The 24,106-nt window shown below is 35.9% G+C and overlaps 2 protein-coding genes and 1 long non-coding RNA gene across 6 annotated transcripts in view; all 3 read left to right on the top strand.

Annotated features, from left to right (window-relative positions):
* The window catches only part of CDK6 (cyclin dependent kinase 6), a 103,624-nt gene extending 81,079 nt beyond the window's left edge, over positions 1-22,545 (top strand). For 2 of the 4 annotated variants that reach the window (XM_063303627.1, XM_063303626.1), the window contains exons 6-8: positions 9,249-9,299; positions 11,898-12,033; positions 12,984-13,622. In XM_063303627.1, coding sequence (XP_063159697.1) covers positions 9,249-9,299; positions 11,898-12,033; positions 12,984-13,130 — 334 coding nt within the window. In that variant the 3' untranslated portion in view covers positions 13,131-13,622. Of the gene's footprint in view, positions 1-9,248; positions 9,300-11,897; positions 12,034-12,983; positions 13,623-16,034 lie in introns of those variants that run through there. The other 2 variants (XR_010067939.1, XM_063303628.1) reach the window with 2 other exon arrangements.
* Positions 1-23,725, top strand: part of LOC134497748 (uncharacterized) — a 110,939-nt gene extending 87,214 nt beyond the window's left edge. Inside the window, exon 2 of the long non-coding RNA XR_010067940.1 lies at positions 20,259-23,725. This is a non-coding gene — a long non-coding RNA (uncharacterized LOC134497748). The remainder of the gene's footprint in view (positions 1-20,258) is intronic.
* Positions 1-24,106, top strand: part of HEPACAM2 (HEPACAM family member 2) — a 268,902-nt gene that overhangs the window by 181,796 nt on the left and 63,000 nt on the right. The window lies entirely within an intron of this gene.

Raw genomic sequence — 24,106 nt, 5'->3', positions numbered from 1 at the left:
ATTGATTAGATAAAACAACTGTTCCCAGAGAATTGCTGATACATGAAAATGTTTTCCTGACTACAAAGTCACTACCCATCTGACTAAGCTACATGGGTGCCTTTAAATCAGACAATCTAGAGCCTTGAAAGATAAAGTGGTTTAATCCTGAACCTAAAAGATCTATCAACTGGTAGGAGTACCGCATGGGCACTCCTTGCAGTATCTTTTATACTGTTTATACCAACAGTATAAGTTATCTGTTATCTGTTATAAAATAGCTTTTGTCAAGCATGTGTAGCTTAGTCAAGTAGCAAGGAATCTGCAGTTTATCTTCATAGTCTAAGGCAAAACTATTAATCCCTATGTTTTATTCCATCTTTTAGCCCTATATGTTCTTTATAGATACCAGCTCGGTTCTAAGGCTGAATCAGGCTTCCTTTGGTCTCCCACACCATTCCTCATATTCCTGGCACAGCACTCTTTCTAGTCTTCTAGTCATTTCTTTTTTTGAACTACTTTGTTAGCTTCTTTGAGTAAAAATCCTCTGGTAAAGCATCAGCTCAGTCCAAATGCTTGATTTCATATGTGGTTTGGTTTCAGCTGCCAAACATTTTAATGCCTGGTAGGAAGCGACATCCTACATAAGTTGCTAGTTTGAGGCCTATGGTTGTAGTGGTCAAGCTGAGAATTTAGAGCATTCAGGAAACACTATCTAAGATCTCAAGCCAAGTACAACCATTCAGTCATCTTTAATTAAATCTATTTTTATATAATTATTGTGGCTCCAAGATCCCTAATAACAGTTAAGCCTCCATTCAGTCTTCCCATGATCACTTCCAGAACCTGTTGTACAAGAATCAGATTGCATATATATTCATGTTGGCTCTTTCTGTACAACATTGTTCTCTAGAGTGCCCAAACAGGCTTGACGATTTATCTGTTGTAACAACTTATTCTTTATTTCCTGTTTCCATTTTCACCAACATTGAGTTTTCCATTGACCTGCAGCAATTTATGTCCTGGCATTCTATCATGTTTCTACTCCTTATTTGATGAATGCTCGCTTACCCATCTTTATATCAGAACTCTTAGAAAAGCACAAGTATTAGTGGATTAAACTGGATACCTTTCAATATACAGTAGTTTGAGCTAATTATTCCCCACTTTTGAAGTGTTTTTTCCTCACTCTGCTGATAGTGTATAAATCTTACATGTACATGGCATATTGTGAAAAAAATCCTTTATTCTTACATTCTGTACAAATGCATATGTGAATAGAGGATGTATAGTAACATATGCAGTAGTGCATGGTAAAGCCATCATTTAGATCCACATCTCCTTATTTGTTTTCTTTCCTCCTCAATATTTCAAGTACTATCCAACAGCAGCCCTTCTGGCCATAAACTCTACTTTCACATGGGTGTTTATAACTAGGAAAGGGAGAAAACACACATAAATCATAAATGTTTTGAATTATCATGGTAACATGTTAGTGAATATCCAAAAGACGGAGACTAGGTCAATCAAACAGAAGGCTGACAATTGCTCATACATCTGTTGAGTGTCCAAATACAGATCTGTACTATGACATGTGGTATCCATAATTTCAGATATTCTCCAGATGCACATGGGATCATAGATAGTTTCTGCAGTTTGAACATTCATTGTAACAATCTATTTCCTTCTTGGAGACTATCACAATGTTCCACAGTTTGTCTGAAGAGTCCTGCTTAATGCCAAAGACTAAGAATAGGAAGTATTAGGGGGCAGGGGGGTGTTGATGGCTTTTCCTTTTATGCAGTATGGCCAGAGTGGCCAATGGTTAAGCCAGTCTTTCTCAACCTTTTTACCCTGGAGGAAATAATATTCAAGGAATGCCTGCATAAAAATTGTAAAAAATACAAACCGTTCACAATTCAATTCAATTCACTTCACAATACAGTTCAGTCTTTGCACAACAGCAAAGCTGCAGGCTGGCAGCTGAACTGCGGCGTGTAACAATTCCCACCACTGTGAGCACTAGCATTGCCAGTGTGCAAAGTTAAAAAAAAAACTTTATTTCTTCCCATCACAATCTCTCCCAGAACCCCTAGCAACCTCAGAATCCTAGGATTCTACAGAAATCTAGTTGAGAAAGGATGGATTAAGCCCTAGTGTGGATATTTATCTACTGAATTTTGGGGTTAACTTCTGAGCATCTACATATGCAATGCTTATTATGATCCACTTGCTTGTTCTACAAGAGAGGGAACTTTTGTGTAGCCAAGTCTTGCAGTGAGCAGGGCAGAGATGTGGTATTGTTGCAAGGAGAAATGTATGGAACCTGAGGCTGTTTTTCTTCCATTATGAGAAGGGACATTTAAGAGGTACTCCGTTAATAGAGTAATAGGTAACTTCTTTGGAGGTTATCTTTACCTCTAAATATCTTTACCTCTAGACTTTAATTGTCCAGGACATTAAAGTGTCAGATGTTGGTGTGTGATCAAGGGCGCTTCAGAGGCTAAAGAAATAGAATGCAGGCTTCCTACTCTTTTTCCAAATGAACAGTTTCTGAGATGCTTGATAGCTCTGAAGCATTTTCCTGCTGATATGCCAAAAAGATAGAATTCTGTCCTGAGGGAAGCTCACCTTGTTTCTTCGTAGATCATTTTAGTCAGCAGGCCAAGCATAGCCCATTTTAGGAGAGCCTTTGATCATTTAGTATTTATTTTTCATTACTGTTTTTTGTGTAATGAGAATGTTTGCATTGGCTTTAATTCACCTGTAAACTACTTTGGAGACTCTTCTCTGTCTCTGCCCTGCCCACTAGTGGCCACCCTAAAAATGCAACAGGAAGTAGAAATGGCATGCGAAGAAAAAAGCTGAGGGACCATTATTTGCAACAACAACAATAACAACAAATGCATACATTAGGCAAAATGGTGTATAAGAGATGGATAACTCAGGAAAGAGATGCAGAAGTATGTATTTTCCCACTGATTTATAACTTTTTTTAAATAATCTGGAAGCAGGATTGAGTGAACAAAGTTAGAAAACAAAGAAACTGAAACAATTATCAACAGATTTGTTCACCTGAACTCCTGTTTTTTTTCTAACCAATGAAGCAGGATTGTATTCTGGAGCCTCAATAGTCATGTGAACTCAGTTGCCACCTCCTTAAGCAAAATAAAATTCCATTGCATTCCCCATGCCCTCCTCCACTTAATAATATACAGCTGGCTGTGTGTTTTTTAATGCTGATGATACAGCTATTCTTTCCTCAACTCAGGTTAGCCTTTGAAGAAGTCTAGGGGCCCTATTGGACTGTTGTAACAAGGAAAGGCTCACAATAAACTATTCTAAAATAAAAACACGTTTTTTTGAGGGGCTTAGGAACTTGGTCGCTGCAAATTTCACTGGTTGATAAACAATAATATATACCAGGTTTCAACTTTCAAATATCTCAGCATGGTATTCTAGTCCTCTGGAATCTGATGCAAACAAATTAAATCTATTTATGACAGGGCCAACAATAGCACTAAGGCCATCCTGAGCTTGTTTCACATTAAAAGAAGTAAAAACATATCCACTGCCTTAAAAGTCTAAATCCATCTTCCAGATGTTATGCATGGCTCTCAAGTATGTGCATATAATAAAGTCTGTAGATATTAGCCAGTCCAGATTTCTGAGAATGCTATTACGAATATCTTAATGCATTTCTAGTGCAGCACTCCACTTAGAAACTGGGATGATCCTTCTAGGATCTTGAGGCAGCAAAGGCTGGTTCTAATTCTGGCTCAAGCGTCACTTTTTCAGTGATTCCCTAGCTGCCATGATCTTTCTAGATAATTTTTCTTCTTTCTGGAAAACTAGAATTCAGAATTATCTATGCCAGTATTGCTTCTCATGTTAAGTTCTACTGACCAGGGGGTTATCAACAGCTAGATCTGCAATCCAGCGGGTATTTGATAGAGCTCTCCAGATAGATCAGATGACTTAGGTAACCACTACTCTTCACACCACCAAACTATTCACTATTACCTGCCCAATACACTGTACAGCTCTTTCTTTGGCCCACTTTACTATGTTCCCCTCAGAAATACTGGAGGAAAGGTAAAACAATACCACTTTTGCAGAGCAAACCTACCCCTGTGACATGGAGAAACCTAAGATTCCAGCCCACATCTTTTTAAATATCCTTTCTGCAGCAATACAGGTAGTCCTCAGTTAACAACCACTCGTCCAGTGACTGTTTGAAGTTATGACGATGCTGAGCAAGTGGTGATTACAGCCAGGTCTTGAAGTTCCAGCTGTCCCAGCACCCCCATGGTCATGTGATCACAATCCAGGTGCTTGGCAGCCAGCTCACACTTACGACAGTTGCAGCATCCCATGGTCACATGATCGCCATTTGCAACCTTCCCTGCAAGCTTTCCACAAGCAAAGTCAATGGGAAAAGTGGCAGGGAAGTTTGCAAGTAACTCCTGTAAGTCGCTCCTGCTCCCGCCACCTTTTCTCCCAAGGAGCCCAGCTACACAGTACAAGATCCTGGGGACGGGTACTCTGTAGTGCCCGCCCACAGCATTCCTCCACCTGCATTCCGTACTGCATGTCCATCTGCCTGGCTGTGCTTGTACCATACCACAGCAACCACTTGCATGCCCTCCTGCACTCTGCAGCAGCCTCCCCCTGACTGCTCGCACCGCAGCAGCCACCTGCATGCTCTCCCACCATAGCAGTCACCCCCCTGGCCATACTCACACGGTGCTGCGGCAGCCACCCCTCACCCAGCCACCCTCCATAGCACTCACCCACCTGCCAGCCTGCTTGTGAGCCTCCCAGGACTTGCTATTTCCTGCTAGCTTTCCCATTGACTTTGCTTGTTGGAAGCCGGCAGGAAGTCGCAAGGAGGTCCTCGCTTAACAGCTGGTCCTTGCTTAACGACAGCAACTGGGATTGTCATAGCACTTTACAACTGCATTGCTAAGTGATGGAAATTCCGGTCCCAATTACCATTGTTAAGGGAGGACTACCTGTATGCATCCTACCCTTATAACTCCACTTGTGAATAGAAGTTCCACCTGTTCTGTGGGTGATTTTATTTGCTTTTTACTGTCCGACCAGAACCTTAACATCTTCAGAGGAGTTGCACAGTTTTTTTCGGCTGCCATTGATTTACCCAGAAAAATATTTTTATGATTTTATAAATACACAGTATTTTCTTAATCTTGTATGCTGTTTTATGTCTTTATGTTACATGTGACAACAATAAAGTGTGTGTGTGTACGTACACATATACATATAAAAACACATAAATACAAAAACATTCATTTAGTAGTTATGTAATTTGGAATTTTAGTATTTTATTCACAAAGTGGTGAATAAAATCAGTGCAGTGAATCACTAGGAAGACATATGAGGTGATTTTCAGAATCTTATTCTGCCGTGCACTCGTTTAGCTTCATGGGAGATCTAAATATGTTTCCCTCTTTTGCCTATTCCTGTAAAGGATAGCATTTGTAGAAAAATTCTATTTCCTCACCACTCACATTGAAATTAATTGCTGAGACGGTATTATTATTTTTTCACCTTACCTGGCACATCTTTGCTATTTGGCATTTATAATAAAAATTGGGCAGAGCAATCCTAATGTTAGTCAATATTAATCCCTCATTATGAATATGGAAAACATACATCACAACAGACAGATGTTTGCGTCATTCCATTTTCCAATAAAGGGGATTAAGTTTAGACCAGATCTCAAGCTCAAGCTATTTTTAGTCTAGTGTTTTTCTCTTTTGTTTTCATTTTAATGTTTATGCTTAATTTTTAACCCTTTCTGGAGCTTGGTAGTTCAATAGAGGGCATGTTTTGCCTGCAGAAAGTCCTGAGTTCAGTCCATGATGGTATCCCCTGTTTAGAGGGATCAAGTACTTCCTTTTCCAGGACCCTGCAGAGCTACAGTATACCTGCTTTATATTATTTTAATTTTGAAAGGTGGTAACCTCGTCACAAAATATTCAGAATATATTAGAAAATAAATCAGAATTCTCTAGTGTTAAAAAAGTCAGATATTTAGGGATAGAGATTACAGCTAAAACTAACGATCTATACCGAAACAACTATGCAAAAATATGGAAGGAAATTCAACAAGACTTAGGAAAGTGGGAAAAACTAAATTTATCACTTATGGGGCGAATCTCTGTAATCAAAATGAATATCTTGCCAAGGATGTTATTTTTATTTCAAAATATTCCAATATTATTAACTGACAAAACTTTTAAATTATGGCAAAAAGACCTATCAAAGTTCATTTGGCAAAGGAAAAGACCAAGGATTAGACTTAAATTAATGCAGGACGCTAAAGAACGAGGAGGCTGGGGTCTTCCAGATTTTAAATTATATTATGAAGCATGTGGATTATTATGGGTAAAAGAGTGGAATACTTTACAAAATTATAGATTATTAAATCTAGAAGGCCACGACCTGAAATTTGGTTGGCATGGATTCCTATAGTATAACAAATTGAAAGTAAATAAAGTATTTAATAATCATTGTATTAGAAAGTCCCTTCTTAGAATTTGGGAAAAATATAAATCTACTCTAAAACCCACTCTACCATTATGGATTTCCCCGCAAGAAGCATATAGTAGGAGAGAAAAAACAGGAATTTGCAAATGACTAAGATATTTGGACCTAATAAAATTTGAAGGGGCTATATATAAAATGAAAAGAAGAGATGAATTGGAAAATGAAGGACATCCATGCCAATGGTTTTTGTATTTTCAGTTAAAGGAACAATTTAAAATTGATGCCCAAAGTTAAAAATTCACAAAAGATTTAACCTGGTGGGATAATTTAGTTTATGCCATCAATGACCACATGATTTCCAAAATATATAAAAAGTTATTACAAATAAGAATGGCAAATGTACAAATTAAACAATGTATGATTAAATGGGAGAGAAATCTTGGACATCACATTGACCTTGATGTTTGGGAAAGAATGTGGACCAAAGGGCTAAAATTTACTTTAAATTCTAATTTAAAAGAATTTTTTTACAAAATGATGTACATGTGGTACATTACTCTGGACAGAATATCCAAAATGTTTCAGAATACTTCAAATGTCTGCTGGAAGTGTAAAAAAGAAACAGGAACGTTTTATCATATGTGGTGGACTTGCAAGGCGAAAAACTTTTGGACATCTATACACAATATAATTTGTAAATTGTTGACTAAAGAAATTAATAGAACACCGGAACTCTATTTATTGGGCATCATGGACAAGGATTTGGAACATGAACATGGAAAACTTTTACGATATTTGATCACCGCAGCTAGAATTACGTATGCATCAAAGTGGAAGGAAGAACTGACCCCCTCAGTGGAAGAATGGACATTTAAATCCCTGGATCTGGCGCAGATGGCAAAACTTACAGACCAGCTAAATGATAAAAATGTGGAAGATTTTCAAAATGATTGGACCCCCTTCTTCAACTATGTAGAATTGACCCAAAAATTAACGTATATGTGTAAAACATATGAATATAATACAAGATGTAAATATTATGTATTTGACTTACATAATCTCAACAGAACTGTAGAATTATTGTAACCAAATTAGTGAATTGTGAAAAGAAATTATTTAGTTAAGGTATAAAATTGTATTACTTAGGGAGTGGGAAATCCATTTCCTTTCTTTTAAACCTCTTCTTCTCTTTCTTCTTTCTCCTTTCCTTTGTTCTTTCTCTTGTTTTTGCATTTTATGTTTATTGTTGATTTGTCATTTTATGTTTGTATTATTTGTGTAAATAATTTAATAAAGACTATTTATTTTTTTAAAAATGAACAAACAAACAAAAAAAGAAAGGTGGTAACCTGAGCATCAGCATGGCTGCCATATTCCTCATAACTTCCATCGTCTCGTGAATGATTTTATGTCTTTTCTTAACAGGAGCACTTCCTTCCTTTTTTCCTCCCTCCCCCCTTTTTTAAACCAGGGAAGGGAGAAGGGAGAAGGGAGGGAGGATAGCCAACCTTAAAGAAACCTGCTTGTTTTGACCTTGCTGCTTAGCAACATACTTTTTAATACATACCATGGCAAATGAAAACAGTTATTTCTCAGCAAAAATGTTATTTTTATAAAGTCTTGAATCATAAAATTTACATAGAGAAATGTTTTCTTAGCCTTTGGATTCTGAGTTGTTTTGTATACCACAAACTGCAATAATATGGGTTCTGGCATTTTCTTGGAGGAAATAAAAAAAATTCCAGAGCTGTATATCACAAGCAGACATTTAATCAAGATAAAAAATCTGAGTAAACTGGTGATGTTTTATTTTTCCTCAAACCCCCTCTGATACGGAATTTTGGAGAAAGGAAGAATCTCATGACAAATAACTATCATCTTAGCTGGTTATACTGTTCAGTACTAACAATGACAGGATCCAGATACTTGACTTTGGAGATTAATTCTTTTGGTTTTCATATCTGGCTTTCAGACCAGAATTTGAGGCTGCTGTATTGGCAGTTCTAGATTTTCTCACATGGCTCTGTAGAGTTATTTGGATTAGAAATGTTTCTTTGCTAAACATTAGTTTCCCTTTCCTATGTAACATATTTGTCAGATTTTGTCATGCTGTGAGGTGGTTTCCAATGAGTCAGTCTGTTGAAAATGTTTTGTTATTCATGCCTGGCTCAGGATTAATAATTCTTAAAGAAATAGTATGAGTCTTGCAAAATTGCCATTTTAATGCAAGGCCTTTCTTACTGCAGAATATGAGCTTCCTCAAATTAACCAGGAGTTTTGTGCCTGTTGTTTCAGTAACAAACATCCATCAAATAAAGAAAAATAAAAGGATGCTTTATATGTAAAATTCTATTAATTTCAAATGTTCAGCTTCTGCAATTAGCAACACATATTAGCCCAAAGTATTTGTGCTATCACAGAGATCCACATAGATAACATTTTTTTAACTATAAAAGCTTTAAAAAAAAATACATTGGAAATAACTTTAAAAGGGTTATAACAAATGAGGTGTTTATTTTCCTGCCCCAGTGAGCATATTGATTTTTTCTGTCACCAGGTGGTAGAAATTGACTGAAAAACAGCTGTCTGAAGGTCGGATGAGATTCAGAATGTGTGCTTTGGAGCACTGAAAAATTGAAGAAGCTAAAGTAGCTAGTATTGGAAAACATGGGAGACAGCTAGATGGATAACGTTTTTAAAATATATTTTAATTACTGAAAATGTTTTCCTTAAAGTGTGTGTGCTTTTCGTTTTAGGGCACTTTTTCGTGGAAACTCTGATGTTGATCAGCTAGGAAAAATCTTTGAGTAAGTATTAGCTTCCTGCATTTTCTGTCAAGGTCACTTCCCAGATAACTGATTTTTTGTTTAATAAGTGTACAGTATTCACTCATTTTGTTACACGGAAGTCCAGATACTTGCTTCTAAGCTGACTTTCAGTGTTGGTATTCCAAGATGATTGGATATGGCAGTTTCTCACCCTTGGCCACTTTAAGACATGTGGACTTCAACCCCCAGAATTCACTGGCAAGGATCAGAGAGATCTCATGTGGCTCCTTGATATTCAAGATCAGCACTGCCTGTCAAAGGACAAATCTTCCACCTGGTGGTGTCTTCACAATGTCATCAATACATCTCATAACTAAAAAAATAATCTCATTAAAACCTGAGGCATGCTGCACCCTGGTGGCACTGGTTTTTAATTCCAAATCATCTGAGGTAACTTTTGTTTTATACTGTACTAATTTCCATTGTAAAGTCTGTGTGTTGCATTTAGAGGAAATGAAATGAGAGCTAAATATCTGCATTCTGCATCTATTAGATCCCATGTTTGTTTGCTTTTCATCTTTTCAGAGCCTTTTATAAAGAGTTGTCCTTTAATTTCGCAAAGAACAATCCAACCTGATAGTTACATTTCAAAAGGGATTTTGAATATCTATTGCCCATTTTGGCAATCAACACTAGAGTGATATTCTAGTGATAAAATACCTTATACTAGTGTTCTCTGAGTATAATATTCACAGCAAACTTAATATTTACCTTCCATGGATACTTTTTGCATATCAATAGTCCTGTTTAAATTCAGCATCCATGTAATTGTGCAATCTTGACTTGCTCCGTTTCTGAATCATATTTCAGTAACAACTTATTTATGTATTTAATTCAATTTGGATGCCACCCATTTCCAACCAACTCTGGTCTTCTCACAATAATAAAATCATACAGAAAATCAATCAAAACAAGTACAAAAATAACTACAAGAATGATCACAAGATGGCAGTCCAAAACAAGCATACATATACATACATACATACATACATACATACATACATATATATATATATATATATATATATACATAAATGCCGAAATAAATGTTCTGAGTTTTGTGTTACAAGCGTTTCAAAGTCAGTTAAATCTCTTAAGTATGCCACCTTGTTTTTATAGTTCCTCTGCTATTTATTTGAAGATACCGAAACCAATGATCCATTTCTAACCATTCCAGGAAGAGTTTCAAAAGGTTTCATCTTTGTTTTATAAAATATTAAATCTTGCAGCGTGCATGAATTATCATTACTTCATTGATCGATTGTTTTAGCATATTCACTTTTATGAAAGTAAATAATACTGAGGCAGGACGGGATAAAGCTGGGCTTATTCCTCTTTTGTTTTTCTCCCCTACTTTTAAGAAAATGTTTATAATCAAATTATTTCTTTATGTACTTTACACTTTTATGTTTGTATTTTGTAAATTTTTAAATGTATTTTTTTCTCTTTCCTTCTCTTCCCTGTTTTTACTCTTCAGGTATCTTTGGAAAAGGTTTTTCTTTTACAAATTGTGTTTTACAAATACCAGTTGCAAGTATATCCTGGGAAAGGAGGTTAAGGCTCTATAGAAACTAAGTAGTTAACATCCAGGCTAGATTAATCTAACAGGTTCCAGGTGAAGCTGCCTTTGAAAATAACTTCTTAACTTTAGCTAGTACAGAAAGTTAATATTAGATGGTTAGATAAAATATTAGATATACTCATTCTTTTCAACTGCACTGGTTACTAGTGCTTTTCTAGACATTAACCTTTAATGCCTCAAAATACTTGGTTCTAAATTATTTGAAGGTTATCAACCCAACTCTGAACCTGTCTATGCTATGAGATCATCTTTGGAGAATTTTCTAACCCACCATTAATATCAGAGTTTGGCAGGCATTTAAGATAAGACCTTCTCGTTGGCAATTCCAGTCCTATAGAACTATGATGGACTACAGTAATGCACCTGGTTCTCAGGAAGGAGGGAGCACATTCCAAGGAGGGGAGCGAGATAAGAGAAAACACAGTCTGGAGCTGGAACATGGGAAGACTAAGAGGTTCAGAGTAGCCACACCCTAGAGCCTCCTAGGTTATTTCCCTTTAGGTTAAGTAGAGTTGCTTTAGTCTGGCAAGATTCTGTCTATATGGTGTAAGCAAATAAAGAACTGAAGTTTGGCTGGATTGATTCCTTGTCGTTCTTGGGCCTGACAAGAACTGATTTCCAAAATGTGTAATGCTGCCACTATTTGTGATACTTTTAAGAATACTCTAAAAACAATTTCTTTTGTTTGCTTTTTAATTGAGCTTTTTTATTATTATTTCTCAAATTTGTACTACCACCAATCTCCCCCCAAGGAGGGACTCTGAGACTCAGAGCTTTTATTATTTTTATGCCAATAGATACTTGAAATTTGTTAATTTTAATTGCTTTTTAAAAGAAAGCATTTAATTTAAGGTACCTTTACAATTTTGTATTGAAATCTCTTAAATAAGTAAATGAAAATTCACAATGGAAAACTATCATCAGATAGTGAAAGAAATGAAGTAAGGACTAATGTTTTACCTGGAATAAGTGCCTATTCTTTCTTTCATATACAGAGTAATTGGGCTTCCTGAAGAAGAAGATTGGCCTAATGATGTTGCCCTCCCAAGGAATGCTTTTGCTTCTCAATCCCCGCAGCCCATTGAACTTTTGGTAACAGATATTGATGAACTGGGCAAAGACTTGCTACTTGTAAGTATCTGTCATAATAAAGTTTTAGAAGTAAGTAGCTTATTACAGAGCAAAAAATCAGCAATATCTATAATTCTCTGTTGCTAAGCTGAGAAGGAATGTGGAAGAGTCTTCTCCAGCACCAAATAAGGACAAAAATGCTTGGGGGATCTCAAGAAATGTCCTCAAATATAAGTTTTGGGCAGAGGCAAGAGCCTCACTTCCAGAGCCACAACTTCACCTTCAATCCACAAAATAAACCAAAAAACTCAGGAGCCACAAAATGCTTTAAGGAAGATTCTGAACAGAATTTTAATAACTGGTGTAATAACTGTAATGCATGCAATAGTGCATGGAACTAAATAGTACTCATACAATAGGTATATAATAATGACCTAAGAAACTAGTGAGCAAATAAATATCCCACAGAATTTTCATTGCAGAATATACATAACTTTCTCGGTAGTATAACAACACTTGGTATTTCAGAACTGATGTAGCATTGTTGTGGGTTTTACTTTTAGTATATTTGCTAATAATATTAATTATAAGGTATAGTCATCTTCAAGTTGAATTTGAGTCCTAGGGACTTCATGAATGTATCCATGTAGTTTTCCTGACAACAGTATAGGAACAGTTTGCTATTGCCTTTCCCACTATGTTTATTTAATTTTCCAATCTAATCTAAAGTTCTATGATTTTCTGGTGGTCTTTCAGGTACTAACCAAGCTTGATCCTGCACTGCTTTTTTCAATCAGTCAAAGCTAGTTACACGCTACTCCTGTTATAGTCAATGCTGATGAGGATGAATACAAAAGACAAAAGCTTTGACTACATATTAAAGAAGATCATTACCTAATAAATCTTTGCCTTTTCTTGTTAAGTCTTTGGCCTAGCAGCAGAAGAAGTGTGTTGCTGGATCTATCAGAGTGTTGCCTACTACTAATTGTCTTTTCTCTTACCATATACAGAAATGTCTGACATTCAATCCCATGAAGAGAATATCAGCTTATGATGCCTTATCTCATCCTTATTTTCATGATTTGGAGAAGTGCAAAGAGAATACAGATTCTGATGTGTCTTCCAGTCAAAACTCCACAGAGATGAATTCATTGTAAGGCTATATCAGGCTAACCTAAGGATGAACAAACTAGCTTGATAAGATCACTGTCAAAGGTAAAAAGGATCACTGTATGTCTGAAGACTTCCTTGGAGACTTCACATAATTGTGTAGGTCTTCAAAATGATGCTCTGCCTCTCAAAGGAAAAGAACCTAGTTAGACCTGTGAAAACAATACAAGATGCGAAATTTTCAGTGGGTCCCACTGTAGCTTGATCTTTGTTAGTCTATCTGGAATACTCCAGGTTGAGAGAAGCTGCTGATTGGTTTTGCCGCCATATTCTTCTAGCATTGAACGATGCCACCATGGATTAGAGGAATCTAGTCTCTCTACCAAAACATGACTTGACTTCTGTGTCTGGGTGCTGAATTTTGACTTGGTTCTCCAGTTAGGGTGGTAGTTTTTTTTTTCCTGTTTATTTGCTTGATCATGAATTCAGAAATAATTATTTTTAAAGTAATATTTAAAAGAATGACTTTGAGATGCTGAATCTCTGAGAAAAATGAAAAAATAGATCTGGCTATTGTAATCCACAGGATCTGTCATGAGTAAGGACAGGATCCTTCCCTAATAAGAGATGGGAGATGATAAGATTTTATTGTTTTCATAATAACTTGTGCCTTTGGCTTAATCTGCAGGTATTAATAATGCATGTTTGTTAAAGGGAACAGGTGGTTTTAAAGAAATGAATTTGTAGGGATCATTTCTCTCATCTGTATTTATGTCAGTTACTGCACAGCATTTCGTCTTTATCTTTTCTGGTAGTAGCTTCTATGCCTTTGGAAATTATGAATTTCAGATTTATCATTTTCAGATTCAAGGATGAAATAAGAAAAAGTCAAGTATTCATATGTATTTGTGTGTGTGTGTGTATACATACATATACATGCACATATGTATATATTCACACTCACACCCACATATACGCATGTGTATACATAAATTAAAACTGCAGCCTGAAAATATCTTCTCAGAAATTAGTCTTGTTGGACTTGATGAGGCATAACTGTGTATAGAATTGTACCTTTTCAAGTTATAAATTCCTACTTATTTGGAACAAAATCCCCATTGAATCCAGTGCGATTTTCTTCTGCAGAGCCATGTAAAGGAGCACTCTGCAACCTTTTCCATTTTTCTCTTGGGGGTCAACTACCTTGAACATAATGTGCTAGATCCAACTACAGATATATTTAGAGTTGGCCCTTTAAATCTGTGGGGCAATACAGTATGAGTAAAGTCACAGTGATTATAATGGAAATACTGTATGGTTGTGTAAGTATGGATCTAATTTATTGAGACGACTTCTGAGTAAACATGCATAGGATTATGCTGTGAGCAACCAGATGCTCATAGCTGTCTTCAAGCCTGTGTGTCAGTAAACTCAGGTATCAGACCACATAACCTATACATTTGCTTCAAGTTTGCTTCCAATCTGACATTTCATATAATTCAGTAGATTTATTTTTCTGTGTAAGAAAATGTTAGGAACCCATACTCATTAACACTCTGACTGCTGTGCTCTGCTTTGCCTTTCACATTTGCTGTATCTGAAACTTACTTTGATGAATAAGTCTCATGGCTCTCTTAGTACGAATATTTTAAATCTTGCATTAAATGTCTGTATATGTTTTAGAGTTTTTGTAAAAAAAATAGCATTTTAAAAAGAAATTTTATTTTTGTAGTATGGTTTGATGAAATATTTTTTAACCCACTCTGCACCTCATTGCCTTAGAGTGACTCCAGTGTAGCTCCAGGGCCAATATATTAATAGCTGCAACAAAACAGAAGATGCAGGTGCTATTAGAAAGAATTAATGGCTTGTACTCTTCGCTCATCTGTTACAATTGTTGCTCTGCTATCTAATCCTTCTCTCTTTACTGAGCTGTATCAACCATTTCCTTATTTTCTGCAAATTAATTCCTGGAATGTGTCCCCAGTACTTTCCTATACAATCCTCATTCATTTTATTTGTAATCTATATAAGGGATGAAAGGGTGTATATATCCAGAAATTCTGCACTGCAGTTATTTTCCTAGGTGGTGTATCTCAATAATTTGGTCTCAGTGGAACAAAGAAAGCCTCATGTGTTTGTTTGGTATAGGTTTTACCAATCTGATGCCCTCCAGCTAAGTCAAGACTACAGCTGTCAGATTTACTAAACAAAATACCCTGCTATGGAAGTTTGTCACAATTTGCATACCTACTTCAAGTCAGTACTGTTAGGTTTCATCCCTGCTGCTATGCTGACATTTTGTATTTATCTTGAACTTCTATAGATTAACTCCATAACAGTTGATTTCAAGTTACTGCTATTGTAATCCAGAATGAATTTGTGACATTAAGAGTCATTGGTATCTCATGGGAATACCAATAAAATTATTTCAGGTTAGGCAAAGATATGGTATATCATACTTCACAAATATGAGCAGTTCAAATAGCCCATTATGATTCCAATCTTTGCATTGTGAAGATGCAACAAAGCTGACCAAAAGAAATACTGAGGAACAACTTGTTAATAGGCAGAGCATACACTTTGCATGTTGAAGATCCCATGTTGTATTCCTGATATTTAGTTAGAAAAGAATGAAGTAGTAGATTATGTAAAAACCTTCTACCTTGGGCTTTGGATAGTTGGTTTAACACAAACAGTATGGACTAGATAAATTAATAGTTGGATATGGTAGAATGTAGTATCCTTTGTTCTTTAGAGAAGTTTCTACACTCCCTGATGAACCCTAGTTATTGCACCTGTATCTTACAGATCTAAGCTGACCATCCAGCTGCTTCTCTTTTAGTTTCAAGACATTATCTTTAAAAATATAAGAATGTTTGTTCTCCTATTCGTGCTGCCAACTATGTGCAATAGAAATGATTCAACTTTATGTATATCTGTTTATTTAGGTTTGGCATAGAATTAGCTCAGGGAACACATGCAGAAGAACCTCTCTTGCCTCCAGTTCAGCTCCTTGGCTCTGATCCAAAGGACTTGCTCTAGAACTCACATGGGCTTGCAGTTTCCAGCAGGACTGTTAACTTATTTCTGAGCACAGTTTCTTGGGCTGCGGCAGAAGCCCCTCTGAGGAGTTTTAGATGGAAGTGACTCAAAACCTTGCTGCGCATTTGGAGCCCACCATATATAGCTCTTTGGATTGGACTAAAGAGCGGTAGATCAGATGCTGAGGAAAAGTCTTCTGGAAAAGTCTTCTTGCAGCATGATAGGAGTTTTTCATGTATTGTGTGTGTATTGCAGCCTGCACCAGCTACGCTATTCACCAGCATACCGTAAAAATGTGTGTCTTGTCTATGAGAATTGTTTCAGTGTAAGAAACAAGCTAGTTTCATTCCTAATATGGTCGTGAGGACATTAAATGTACCGCTGTATTTAACATTATTCTGCTTTCTTGATTTGGCCTAAATATACTTAAGTAGCCAAAATATGCAATTCAAAGCTTGCAGTCTAAGATAACTTGTAATGAGTTCTAGAATCTTCTACTCTATTGCAGGATATTACCTGGAAGTTTATCTTTAGCATACAGTACTTTATTTTAGTCCCTTGGACAGCCACATGTCACAAACTGGTTCTGCTTGCTATCAGCCATTTTCACATGACTATTCCTCTTGCTAAAAGGTGTTATCTGATCACGTATGTATTGTGCTAATTTCCCCTATTTATAATAAAATATGCATATGTTATTCACATGTACAAAGGACAGATTTATTGGCTGCTAGAAATTACGATTACTTTAAAATGTAGAATAATCCAGAAAGATACCACCTCAGATATCCTTGCAGCTAACAGCAACTTCTTTAAGGCTTATAGATTTTATTAGATAGCATATAAATTCATCAAGTAATGTAATCAAATACAAAAGGCACATTGTGTTTGAAAAAGTTAAGCATATTTACAGTGTTTCTCTGAAAGCTTTTAGCTAGTGTTCCTCTTTTGATGAGACGAGATGAGATTTGCTAGCATGGGTTGTAGTTTAAAAATTCTACCTTACATGGATAAATTAACCTCACATATTTTATTAAATCATCATAAACTAGCTTTTATTCATAGTATTTCACTTGCTTAATGCACATGGATGTAATTTTAGTTGCAGAATACATGGGAAGTGACAAACAGTAAGAGTCAGGGTTACAGAAGACAGTGGATTTTGGTCTGGAGGAATTCCAGGTATACTTAAGGAGATCTAAGCACATCCTTAAATTTAAGCATCCACCTGGCTATAAAGCAACAGGAAATAGCATGTAGGTGAGAGAACTGCAGGTAGATAAGAGAATGGATATGTGCTATCACCCTTCTGTTCTCAGCATAGAAACCAAGCAGGCTTCAGAAATCATCTCCTCCTCTGCCATGCATAGAAGAGCAGTAGCTGCTGGAAGCTCACAGTTGCTTAAATCTCCTCTGCCAGCTTGCCAAAGCTAATAAACTTCTTTTTTGCAGGTTAGTAACTTCTAGAACCTTCTTTAGAAGGTTGTTTTGATACATAATTAGCAGCTTGCATCCAACAACTTACTTTGCATTCTTCTCTGTATATTCAGCATGTCCTGTTCATAATATTGTTGATTAAATTGTCAAAAATTAGTATAACCAGTCAGTTGTATATTTAGCAAAGGAACAGTTTCAATATAAATTCTGAAAGGATCTTGCCAGATTATTTTATTGTCTTTTCAAACTGTGCAGCCTGATTGTTTGCTTCTTTTAATATTTATCTAGTGATTTCAAATTCTAGTGGAATTTTAGTGCATAAGAATTAGAATTACAAATTTCTAGCAGCGTGTCCACAGTTCTGCTGCCTGCTTCCATTTTGATGAACTTGCTCTGAATTGAAGTTATTCCAATAGTTGCAGATAACAGAATTGATAAAAACAGATGTCTTTGCCTTTAGTCCACAGACATTTGAACTTTTGTTTAGAACTGGCCATTCACTGTTTTTGTTGTTGGGTTCATATAAATATTTAAATCCTCAACTTGCCAAGTGGACATTTCACCCATTGAAATCAATGACCCTTTCAAATACTAAATTCAGGATTGGGACTTTTGATAATGTTCTAAACATTCACACATACTATCATCACTATTATTATTTACATTAGCAGAATGCAGAAAATTCATGAAAAGCACGTGCACCAAGTTGTGAAGTTTCTTTTCCTTTTACATGTAACAGAGCATGTTGTCAGTTTCAAAGCATATGGACAAATGAAAGTACAAGTCCCATCATGATTGGAGTTAAAATTGTGGTAGAGTTCTGAGAGATTCAACGTAGGAAGATCTGAATGGAAAAAAAAACAATACCAGAGATTGCTAACATAGAACATGCAGGTTTGATCAAATACCAGGGCTCAAACCTGTAAGTCATGAAGAAATACAGGCAGATGAAGCTAAATAACTGGCATTCAGAAAGAATTGATTTACTAGGCGAAACACTGGAGAAACAAAAAAAAATGTTACGAAGCCATAGAAACAAAATCAACATCTGGTTATCACATCAGATGTAAACCTGAGTAGAAGCACTTAGCAATACTTGGAGTCCAAAGGAACCATTGGGCTACCAGCAGGGTGTGATGTTTGGACCATGGCAGAGAAGATTATGTTGTCTTCTACTTTCCAGTCTAAATGATCTCATTCCAGGGTTGCCCTAATAACGTGCAAGCCTGGCTATGTGCAATGATTATTTAAATAATGCTTCTGGATCTATTTCAGTTGTTTTTCTCAGGGGAATTTATTCAACAATTAGCCTAATGCATACTGCATCTCCTAATAAAACATGCATCAAACAGCTGCATTCCCAAACAAATCATTGGCTTTCTCTCTTGCATCTCACAACAAAGGATAACAACTGTACACATTTAAGGATTCCTGGTTTATTTAATCCTAACAAACCTAAAAATAGACAGATAGCCAGTGTCCATATAAGAATAAGTGTAAAGTATTTTATTAAGGCAGAACAGGAGTGATGAACTATTAACCAGAATGATATGTGAATAGATCACAGTGCCAAGAAGAGATAATTTTAACAAAAGGCTGTAAATGCAAAGAATGAATGAATGATAATAGTACATTAAAGAGGACTGACTCAATGGACATTTCTTGTTCAGATTTCTTTTTATGGGAATTCTGAATCTAGGAATAAAATTGTGCATTAATTCAAATTTGAGAAACGAAGACAAAAAACTTTCACAGAGAGATACAAAACAAGCTTTTGTCTGAAGCTAAAATGTCCACAGGGGAACTAATTTTCCTTTAAAAAGTTGTAAAATTATAATAGCATCCTATTTTCTGTACAATAAGAATAACCCAGTGTCGGCACAAATAGAAATTAGCATTAAACACTCTAATGGATGCTACTGCAGTCTACAAGATTGGTGTAGCTACTCCCAAGCCTAATTATAACTTTTGGCATCTATGAAATGTTATGTTGTAAACTATTCTATTTGGAAAGCCTAGGGGAAATGATAGAGCATAAACTGCTTATAGAAGATCCCAACTGATAATTCTAGCTGGAAGAATATGATAGCTGGCTGAAAAAAATAACTTCTTGAGGCCAGAAAACCATGCCAGTTAAAGCTGACTAACCAAGACTAAATGATCCAAGGGACAAAGCCCTTTCTCCCAACCCTTCGTAGTGGTCTGGATGACAAATCATCTGGCTGCTGATGCCATGCACAGTATATTCTTCTTAACCCCAATTTAGGTGGATTTAGCTTCACAGCTTCCAGTCATTGACCTCTAATTTTGTGATGCATTGTGCATCACAAACTTTGGTTTACTAGGATCTGATGTTTCTCCTATCCATTGCTGCTGTTTTAGAAATCATATTTGCCAGCTGCATGGGTGCCTGTGGAGAGGTCAATGAGGGGGAAATGACAACTTGTACCATGTCATCATACAAATAATAGAATGTGTATATTTGTGTGAGTCATGATGTAAGTACCCAATTGCATCATTTGCATGATGCAAGTATCTAATTGCATCATTTCCATGATGGTGCACTTATCATTTTGATGTCATTGGTTTGTTATAGATGCCTTCTGTGGTTGGTGAATGTAAGAGACCAGAATGCCCCTTTTCCTAAATATGTGCTATGTCTTTTCCAAACTGCTTACAGTGATGCTGACTAGGTTCTCACATTATGCTAACCCATAAAATGGTTTGAGGGTTTTGTTATAGCACATTATATGAACTCAGTAATTGTTTTTTGTAAAGCATAGGTTATGGTTTAGCAAGATGCATGAACATTATCACTGTAGCTTATTCAAGTAATATGGGAACCCTGCTTGTGTGTTTGCTTTAACGGTCATTCTGATGCAAGATCTGTCAACACCGTACGTGAATAGGACACCTAAAACAGCTAATGATCTTTTTGCACTTCTACTTTTTTGCTATATAGTATTCTTTGTATGTTGCAACATACCCGTGAAATTACTTGTTTTTGGGTGCATATAGTCCAGAGAGATTATTTGCCCTCTTCTGCTAAAGCTGTTCAAATTATGTGCATCTGCTGTATTTGGGCTCACCATATGAGCAAAGAAGCTAGTTTCTGGGGCAGAATTTGCCTTCCTAAGAATCTGACCATTCATTGATTAAGTACTTTACTCAGTAAGATTCCATAGCTTCAAAGTTATAACTTGAAATTCATTCTATATATACTGTATATTCTCTGTCATATCAAAATATGTTTTCATCTGTGCATGTATCATTTAATTTTATTTTGTTATATATTATCATATGTTTTTATTTCCTTATGAGTTAATATTTTGTTTGTCCTAGGGCCTGGAAATGCAAATATTCATAATTTGCATAGTTTTCAGTCTAAGTTAAATTATATTTACTTCGATTTAAATTACAGTCCTAAAGAGAGTTGTCAGTTTTAGTATAACCAGTGGGACTTCTATAGAGTGGCTTGACCATTAGACTCCTGAGCCTATATGGAGCTCTATATTCATAGGACTCTTATTTCTCTTTTGTGAGCAAGGCATTAATATTCACACAGTGAGGAACCTGTGCTGCCTTCCTCAGGCAAGAGAAAGGGAAAATTCTGCACATAATTCTAGACCATGGGTGCTTCAGTGTTTATACATAGATCCTATTTCCTCGCTCACTTGAATAAATGGCAGCGGCATTGAGACATCATATTCCAGTAAATTGCAACTGCAATTATTAGTAAAGAACATTGCATGTATACCAGGCTTTCTGCACTCCAGTGAGATTACTAGAATGATTCCAAAATTGATGGAGTATACCAGTTACCTAGGAAGTGTCAAACACAGCTGGCTGACCCATTTAATGGTGTAAATGTTGATCACTCAGGTCAGAATTATCCTAATGAATACTATTTCTCTGGCTCAGCTGGTTTGAGCTCTCAAGGCGTAGACTTAGACCTCCACTTAAGCCATTTATTCCTGAGGAGTTTCATTCAGATGACTTTTCCACAGGATCATTACAATGCAATTCATTAGATGGCTACAGTTTGAGGATTGTGTCCATAAACAGAGTTTCTCTTGAACCCCTTCCATATAAACCAATGAGATTTACTTGGGAATAAATGTGTTTACAATTGCAAGAAAAAAATTTCAGTCTCAGGTTCTTGGTTAGTAACTGGCTGATTCAATGAGGACACATGGTTAGTAACAGCACTCAAACCCAATTGATGGAGTCAACATTTATATCCATGTTATTGTATATCTGCAATGTAAATGATTACTATTTTAAATGATGTGTGTTACAATTTACTGAAGTGGATCTCTCAGCTTGGAGCTGAGATAAAATGTAGTACGTAGTCTTAAAAGTGTTCCTAGTTGCAAGTGTAAGAGGCCTGTGCTCTTACATTATTGTTTGCCATTTTTTTAAAAAAAATGTTCATTATAGATGCATGAGCTGCTAATCTAATTAGAGAGACTAAAAGGTAGACAGGAATTAAAATAAGTGATGTGAATGAGCTGCATAGTATAATATTTGCATTTTGCAACCTAAGCGACAAAGCTTGTTGGACATGATATCTTTTAGATCTCATTTTTGGATTGTTTTGAAAAGAATATATGTGAACGTGAAAAGTTTAGATAAAGTAAACTTTACATGTAGAGCAGTACAGTGTAAAAGATTGTGTGGGAAATTAAAGTTAGATTTAATTAGCTTGATTTATTTTTTCTTTTTGTTTGTAGTTGTTAGGAATGAGTGCATGATTTCTGCTAAGCTTTAGGTATGATAACTCTGTACATAATAATAAAAAAGTGACAATGATTAAATAATTCTACATTTTTTGAATAGGGCTACCAAGAAACAACAAAAAATGGCTTACTGCTGTGCTCCCAGACATCATCTATTCAGCAAAAGACATTTGATCAAGGATAGTCACTATTAATATCTGTAGTTCCAGTTGCTGTTAGTCACAACAAAAAGGCCAGTATAGTAGCCTAATTATTGAACTACAAATTAAAGCAGCAGATTTCATATAAAGATCTGAAGTTCAAAAGTATCAGTTCCATGAATAATTCATGCTTTAACTTCAGTAACAAGGTATACTACAATAAATATTAGACCACTGTGTGTGTTTGTGTGCATATAAACTAAAGTTTCAGAGAAAAATTGTGGATTAAGGTAAGATTTACTCTTATCAAGTCTTATAGTATCTTTTTGTTACCTTCTTTCTTACAAATAAAAAGGGAGGGAGGTGAAAGTAGAATACTGATGAAGTCTAATAAGTGTCAATTACTAGAAATTAGGGCCATTGACAATTTTAAAAAATATGAAATGGATGTCCTCTGCACCTAACTCTGTAGTTTAGCAGGGATTCAACATGTTCAGAGATACCTTTCTATGAGGGTATACGTTTAAAATCTGAGATACGTGGATATGTATAAAACTCTTAGTGTACAATATTATAGTGTTAAAAAAGATTGCCATCAACCAGTTTTTATAATTACTGTATTCTGGTCATTAGCTGTCCTGTCCCTGCTCCCATGCCATCAGTCCAAACTGAAAGCAATGTAATATAACTACCCTTCCACAAAATCTGATAAATCAGAACATGTTCTCCCAGTTGGAAAAAAGTTGTTAGAATTTGGCCTGGAGATGACATGGATGACCACCACTGTAGAAATCAACAAGTGAAACAGTTGCCTATGAAAGAACTCAGCAATCCACAAGAGACAGTGATTATGTATCGCAGAGCCAGCCAAAGATCCAGTTGCCTTCCACTGAAGAGATGTGGTTCCACCCCAAGTGTTGCTGCCACTGACAGTGTGCAGTGAATAGGAGAAAGTTACGTATACCTTCCTCAGCAGAATCTTTCAAGACTGTAAGAATGCACCTAAACTCCCCAGTGCAATATAAGGAGGAATCATAGCATCTAATATTTTTATGACAAATGGGTAGAACCTGATGTCTGTGCTCAGTGGTCCTTATAATGCTGTTTAATCTACAACTGTTTTCTCCGTTCTGTCAAACACGACCTTTAGATTAAGCCACTGGAACTCTTAATATTCAATATGATCTGAATAACTGGTTCTGTCCTAATCAAGTCACTTTTATATCAAAATCCATTTATGATTTTTGGCTAACTGCAATAAAAGCTTCCCTAAATCGAAAATGGCATCTTCAATGTAGCATTACATGAGATAACCGATTGTACTTTAGTCACATCCTGCTTTTTGAATAAGAGCATTCCTCAGTCAGTCTCCTAAATCTACCGAGACTACTGTTTCTTTTCAAAGGTGCATAAATTGCTGAAATACAGTGTGTTAGTTACTGCTGTTTAGAGTCTTGTGTTTCTCATTCTACTAGGTGATACCAGCTCAGTTTGCAACCAAACTTCATGGATCAAACTGCATACATTCTGATTTTCTAATATTTTGTTACATCGAGAGGTTATTCTAGAGTATCCATGCTATATTATATCTACATTCTGCAACCATGACAAAGCTGAATTCTGTGCACATTTATTACAAGAAGTAGTTTTGTTTAAACAAGT

Source organism: Candoia aspera, chromosome 4 (assembly GCF_035149785.1).
Source record: "Candoia aspera isolate rCanAsp1 chromosome 4, rCanAsp1.hap2, whole genome shotgun sequence".
Taxonomy (NCBI): Eukaryota; Metazoa; Chordata; class Lepidosauria; order Squamata; family Boidae; genus Candoia; species Candoia aspera.
Note: the sequence above shows the minus strand (reverse complement) of the source record. Positions and strands in the feature narration are given on the sequence as shown.